At 47.0% G+C, this 7109-nt stretch overlaps 1 protein-coding gene across 1 annotated transcript in view; it reads right to left on the reverse strand.

Annotated features, from left to right (window-relative positions):
- The window catches only part of LOC8027869 (fatty acid synthase-like), a 143835-nt gene extending 140842 nt beyond the window's left edge, over window positions 1-2993 (reverse strand). The window contains exon 1 of the mRNA XM_042294558.1: window positions 2858-2993. Within this exon, the coding sequence (XP_042150492.1) occupies window positions 2858-2990 (133 nt within the window). The 5' untranslated portion in view covers window positions 2991-2993. The remainder of the gene's footprint in view (window positions 1-2857) is intronic.
- Between the last annotated feature and the right edge of the window lie 4116 nt (window positions 2994-7109).

A 7109-nucleotide genomic window follows, 5' to 3' on the forward strand; every position in this document is an offset into this window, starting at 1 on the left:
AAAAATTAACACTGAATCAACGAACCAACTGATGCTCGCCGCCCTGCAAGACATAGCAGATTCGGGGACGCCTTTCACAGACGGCTATAAAATTCCGCCCAAAGAACGAACCACGGATGCAATAACTTGCATTTCCTCTACGATCGTGTCTGCCTGCGATGACGACGACATGCTGCCCGACGACGATGATTTCGAGACTGCTCAGGGAAAGAAGAGGCGTAAAACGGACTCACGGTGTCATGCTTCATCTCTCACAGGTGAAGGCAACCTACAAGTTGGGTGCACTGTATTGTACATCTCGACTGAGGATCACAAGGGTGAGTCGCTCAGCAAACTCAAGCTTACTGACTGCCTGAACAACGTTGCTACAGGCATGGTGAGTGTGGTCCGGATTAACAAAGCTCGGAACGTTGTCGCAGTTGATATGAAACGACCTCTCCTTAAAGGAGAGCTTCTCAAGTTGTCTAAGCTCTGCACAGTACCGGTCAGAGCTTTTCTGCCGAGAGATCGCTCAAACTCTTTTGACGTTCTGGGAGAAATTGACCCTGACTGCACAGAAGACGGCATTAAAACTCATCTGCAGTCCTCCGTTGGCGTAGCAGAGGTGAAGCGACTTGGGAAGACCTCACCCGTAGTGCGAGTCGCCTTCACAGGGAAGGTATCTCCTCAACACGTCAAAGTGGGGCTTGTAAGAAGTGAGGTGATTCCTTACCGAGCACGCTCCTTGCAGTGCTACAAATGTAACAAGGTCGGCCATATTGCAGCTGCGTGCAGATCATAGTTTTGATTATGTTATCGATGTGGACTGCGTCACGAAGGCAAGTGTGAAGCCAATCCTTGCTGTGTTAACTGTCAAGGACAACACGCTTCCAACTTAGCCGAGTGCTTAGTCAGGGTAAGAGAGACTGAATTTACAAGGTATCGGCTAGAACACAACGCCACTTTTCGCGAGGCTACATATGCCGTTCACGCAAAACATCACGCAAAAAACAAAACGGCTGAAGGTGGCAAAGCAACGTGCAGAATCACCACCAATACTGTGCCGGCACTATATGCTCAGGACTACCCTTCTCTTAAGAACCTAGAGAACAAAAGTGACGATCCTGGAGCCGCAGTGAGTGCTACAACAGCTGCACTTAAAGAATCACCAAAACTATCTTTTAGGGAAAAACAAATCATCAAAGACGTCACTGCACGAACGCCTTCCGATTCCCGTACCTCTGCACCAAACCAGGCTGGGGGAACAGGTACTATATCTTTATTAAAAACCATAATACCACTGGTATTCACCGCTCTTCTTCAAATATTGAAAACGATCCCAACGGCGTCAACGTCCCTTCACGTGATTGAAGCTATCCTTTCGTTGTTATAGTCCTTTATTGTAAGGATATTCTGAAGTTTTACCACCCTCGCCTCACCCGAAGAAACGAACAGTGGTCGTGTTACGCTTCAATCGCCAGAAAAACTGACTTCAGGGAACCCCCGTCTACAGGGAAATGTACAAAACTTTCGTGAGGGTATTTTTTTAAGGGCGATCGAAGCTCCTTTGGGGCTAGCCATGTCCATATGTCCGTCCGTTGTCAGGTGCACGTGCTCCTGCTTGTGAGCTCACGCGCTCACGTGCTCATGAGCGTGTGAGCACGTGCTCCTGTGGAAGTGTAGGGCAAAAAAAAGCCGCATCTCCACGTGGTGAATGATGTTGATTGGGGCGAAACTCGGGTTGTGCTTGTCTGCGTAGACGGTGAGCCGCAGCATGCCGAGCCTTTCGTTTGTTTTCATCCATGTCAGAAAGAGAATGTGTGGTATGGAACGTGGTTATATACGCATTTGAGCATTCGACTGCAGCGTGACATTGATGAAAACGAACGAATGGTTCGGCATGCTGCGGCTCAGCGTCTGCACAGATTTGCACAAAGATCCCCCATTTGGCCCCCAAAGACAAAAAGTTCGGAGATTCCTTCGCGAGAGATGGCTTCTGTGTGCTTCTGTGCAGTCACGACAGAACCCGAATGCGTGAACCAGCCTCTAAACCAGCGGTCTCAGACTCATTTGAACGTGGGGGCCAGATCTGGATGATCGTCGCAGAACAGCAGTGCGAGACTGGATCTGCGACCCGTATGCAAATCTTGTTTTGCTGCATAAGAGCAGTATTAGAGCTTTTAGTTTTTCATGTTGGGAAGGCATAGGCAAGCAGTTTTATTCTGAAGCCGATTATCCAGGAGCTAGGAAGCGCGATTCTGACACCGCGGTACCACCGCGGTGTGAGTGTCGCGCTGATGATTGCGAATAGCTGCCCCGCTTGCGATTGGCAACAGAGCACAAGACCTGCGCAAGCCACTGTTTCTTCAGGTCTGAGCGTGTCTTTGGTGCCAATATTTATCGAAGAGGTTGTGCACAGCACAAAAAAAAATGTTTTGTCGCAAAAAAGCACAGATGTGTTTAAATGATTACGGAAGGAAGGACGCGCAATATCAGTCACAAAGAAGGACGCCGTTCGCGTTCACGAATAATGCTGACGTTGATCGTGCATGATTCTGTCTCATAGACGAGTGGCAGTGGATTTTAGGTTTGAAAATCGGCCGAGGTGTCAATAATTTGCGAGATGTTTAAGTTTGTAAAGATTTTGATCAAAATAAATCATACAGGCAGAGCTCGAATAATTTTTCAATCGCACAAGTATATTGCGTAGCAGTTTTTTTTTTTCTTCTCAGAATAAGTACGGATTAGTTTTCACCAATTTATGCATTGGCGCTATCATGCCGTTGACGCCTGGCAGTGGCCCTTGAAGCAGTTTTGCCAGGGAGACACTGTTCAGAGATGAGCACGGAGAACGGGTGGTTAGTTCGTCGCGACGTACCTCTGGGCCAGCGGGCCTCGTCGTCGGTGACCATGTCGACGCCATCGTAGAGCTTCTTCCGAAACTCGGCCAGGTGGTTGGCCTGGGGAAAGTAGGCCGAGAAGCCCGTGATCACCACGTCTTCGTCCGCCATTGTGTTCTGCAAAGAGGAAAGACCCACCAGTGAGCAGACCACATGGAGAGCAAGTGGCCCAAACCTCTCGTCCTAAGCGCGTCAGAAGGCAAGGAGGGACACGCCAACCGACACGGAGAGCGCGACGCACGATGACGAAGCAGCCCTGTGCTCGCTTTTATTACTCGAGATCGCGGAAAAGAAAAGCACGTGGCCGCATTTGTATGGTAAACAAACGCAAGAGGTGCGCGAAGGGCTGACGAACTCGCGCATCGTTCCCGGCATGACGGCCGCAGGCCGCTTCACACAGTAGCGTAACAGCTTAATACAGTGGCGCCATCTATCGGCCATCCTCGGAACAATTTCAGCCTGTGTAGATATGGCTTTCTACGTATCATTCGTTTGCCGTGGGCTCGAAATAATTACATAGCGAGCGACTAATTCTCATAGATAGTGCGAAGATATCTCGAAAACAACGAGAAACCCTTCAGTTTGGTTACATGTTATAGTTCGGGATATATGCACGATTCGGGAGGGAAACTCCCCTACCCCTTTCCACTTTGGCAGAAAAAACGCTGAAGAGGGGTCGGGCCTTCTTTGCAGTATTCGCTCTGCTAACGCTTAAAGAGGTGGGAGAAGCTTCCACTTTACCGAGGGTTGACAGAAGTATTCCTCGCCAACAGATGACGTCCGTTTGCTTATGTGCGGTCACGAGAGAACCCGAACGTGTGAACCAGCCTCTAGACCAGTGGTCACAAACTCATTTGAGTGGGGGGGGCCAGATAGCTGATACTGGGAAGGCCGAGGGCCAACATTAGACAGGGGGGGGGGGGGGGATTTGAAAGATTTAAAAGAGAAGAGACCTCATGCTTTATGCATTTTGTGAACTCATGATGTAGAATACCTGAGACTGTGGTAAAAGGTGGGAAACTTGGTCGAAGGAAAAAGACAGGGGAAAAGAACGTTGAGACGTTATTTTCCCCTGTCCTTTTTCTTCGACCAAATTTCCCAGCTTTTACTACAGTCTCGGGTATTCTACATCATGATGAACATCCACCAGCTCGCCTGCGCACTCAGTGTTTTTTCATTGTGAACTCCGTTTTTAAAGTAACATCTTTAGATTAGATTTGTTTATAGCACTCTTTTGGCCCTGACCTGATGGGATAAGAATAATAAAAATAAAGCCGCCCCGCCAAACTGCTCACACTTTTGATAGAACGAAAGAGCAAGTACACTGTCGTTCTTTTTGCTCAATTCACTCAGAAATTAACAAAAATCAACATGTCTCTAAACAACAATCAATTATGTGACAATTCTTGCTTTTGTGACGATTTTATGACAACACCCAAACTTGTCTTTTGATGGTGTTATTTTTTTTAAAGGCGAGAATCCCGAGCTTGTCGCTTTTTCTTCGGCCGGTGCTCCATGCAGCTGATTCAGACTTCGCGCAGGCGAGATACATCCTTCAACAAACAACTGGCGCTTGTAGTTTTGTATCGGAAATATTGTACATTACCTAAAGGTAAAAACTTTGTGAATACTTTGTGAATACGTTAAAAGAGCGGAGCAATTTTTCGAGTGAAAATTAATCGGCGAGATGAGATCACGAAGGCGCATGCCACTTCTGGCGCACGAGACATTGAAACCGGGACGCGACGCCGGTTGCCGGCAAGCCGCGTCCCGGCGAGTCGCGGGCCGCATGCGGCCCGCGGGCCGTTGATGTGGACCCCTGCTTTAGACCGAATGCAAGACCAAGCAGTCAGCACCTGCGATGATCCCGAACATCGAGAGAATACTTCGAGCGCGTGGTGAAGACGAAAAGGGTTTTACCTGCTCGGGTGTTTGCGACATTTCCTACGCGTCTCGAGCAGTTCCCAAAGGGTGGAAAAAATTCACAGGGTCTGTTATGTTAACCCTAAGACGACTTGAAGCCGAAAGCCCAAGCGTCAACGCATTAAAGACAGAGATATGATTTACTTCGTTTCAAGTTCCCTTTCTTCACATAGGCACTTTAATTAGCCAGCTTCATTCGTTGAGTCATCCCTCTTAATCTGCTGAGTCATCCTTCTCAATGTGCTAAGTCATCATCGTAATTTGCATTGTCATCCACTTAATTCGTTTAGTTGTCCTCTTATCTCATTTTAATTACTCCTACTGCACTTTAATTAAACTTAATTCACTTTCATTCCTCTTAATTAACTTTGTCGTCCTTCTTAATTAGCCTCGATTACACTCACTTCTCTTTAATTCCTCTTAATTGACTGTAATTCCTCTTAATTCTCTTTGAATCCTCTTCATTCACCTTGATTCCTCTTAATTCGCTTTATAGTCCTTCTGAATTCCCATTGATTACTCTTACTTCTCTTCAATTACTCTTAATTCAATATAATTCCTTTTACTTTACTTTGATTTCTCTAAATTCGCTTTGTCACCCTCCGTAATTTCATTGCCTCGAACTCGCCTGAGTGGTCACGTAGACGTTTTGGCACCCTTCGTGTCGCCGACGTGTTTTCGTTCCAGGGCTTTGAAGGTCGACTGAACGATGAACATCATATCAGGCTTTCGCCTTAATAGTGGTTGTACCGTACTCCGTTTCACGTCAACTCCGACCGCGAGTGGCGCTCCGATGGTGCCAATCGAGCATGGTAGCGACGCTCGTCGCTCTTGAGCCTTTCCTACCATCTGCTAAGTCAATGAGGCACAGACAAAAGCGCAGGATGGCGGTGCATTCACTTTGAATGGCTGGTCTCGTCGGTGAGAGCAAAGGCACAAGAGCGCCGTGACCATAGGCTTTTGGCTTTTCTGGCTCCGCGGAGGGTCGGCTGCGGTGCGAGTATCTATCAAATCCGATCGTCTCGTCCAAAGGGGCCCTAATCTGTTCACTTGGTGAAGAAGTCGACAAGAAATCCGGCAGCTGCGTGTGATTGGCCGTCGCCGAGGTGAAGTGTGGCGACAGATTTCTCGCCAATGTTTTCGCCAAGTGTTCAAATACGGGCCTCAGTTTCTCGCCTCGTCTGTGTCGAGTCGCACCGCCTTCATTGTGGATACTTACTTACGCACTTGCCCAATCACCTATTCTGATCAATTAAATGTCCAACGTTCAGCAAAAAAACAAAAGGGACGAAATTCTTCTTCTTTATTTACCTTCGTTAATAAATTATCGAGGTTCTGATAAAGATTAGTTCGGCATTTCGCTTTAAATAAAAAATGCCGCATCCGCAATATTTTTTTTAAAAATGTCATCCTTCGTCCCTAAGCCTTCGCGAAATTTCCAAACCGGTGCAGCTACCGGAAGGAATGGGGACAAAAACTGCGCGTAAATAGAAGAGAAAAAGTAGGCCATTGTTTCTGCGAGCAATCAGCTGCAACCACGTTGCTCCCTGCGACACGTCAGAATGCTCGCGAATGCTTATTCGGTTGTTCGCTCCACCAACCAAATTGCCGGGCTGCATAGCGACCCTACATGCACGGCAAAAGACGTTTTGCGCACGTATATGCGCACGGCAACATCAGCCATCATACTCACACACCGGTAGGAGTGTACTATACCGGCTCATGTAGTTAAGGCGGCGGTCCCGCGTAGGGCCCAACCTTAATACCGGTGGCAGCGGTGCTACCGCTCCTGTTTGCGGTGCAAAAGTCGCGTCTTTGCGTCTGCCACGTATTTTCTTCTTTTTTGCCAATAAATAGCTAATTAATCATCAGTGTCTTAGCACAGAATGTAACGTACGTTTATAAAAACAACTTAACGCACAATAACAAGACAAAAAGCGCAAGTTTTTATATTTTCAAAGGCGTGGCTCTACACATTCCAAGTTTTCAGACTTGTGATGCATCCTAGTCGCGCTTTTATTTTTTAATAAATAGATGAAGAACTCGTGTGGCTTCCTACTTATGTTTCTTCCTTAATTAGTGCGCTCAAATATTCTACTTTCTATTCAAATAGTGTCATTTTTATACGACTTTGGAGTGTCGTAACATAAGTTTACAATATAACGAAGCAACACCATCTTAAGCTGCACTAAAGGCGTTTTCAAGATTGTCTGTTATTGGCGGTAACTTATTCTACAGTATCTTAGCAGCCAAAAAATTGAAAAGTCACGCTCGTGCGACGTATTGTACGCTGAGAGCGCAGAGAAA

This window comes from Ixodes scapularis, unplaced genomic scaffold (genome assembly GCF_016920785.2).
Source record: "Ixodes scapularis isolate PalLabHiFi unplaced genomic scaffold, ASM1692078v2 PGA_scaffold6__148_contigs__length_123643588, whole genome shotgun sequence".
In the NCBI taxonomy this organism is placed as follows: domain Eukaryota; kingdom Metazoa; phylum Arthropoda; class Arachnida; order Ixodida; family Ixodidae; genus Ixodes; species Ixodes scapularis.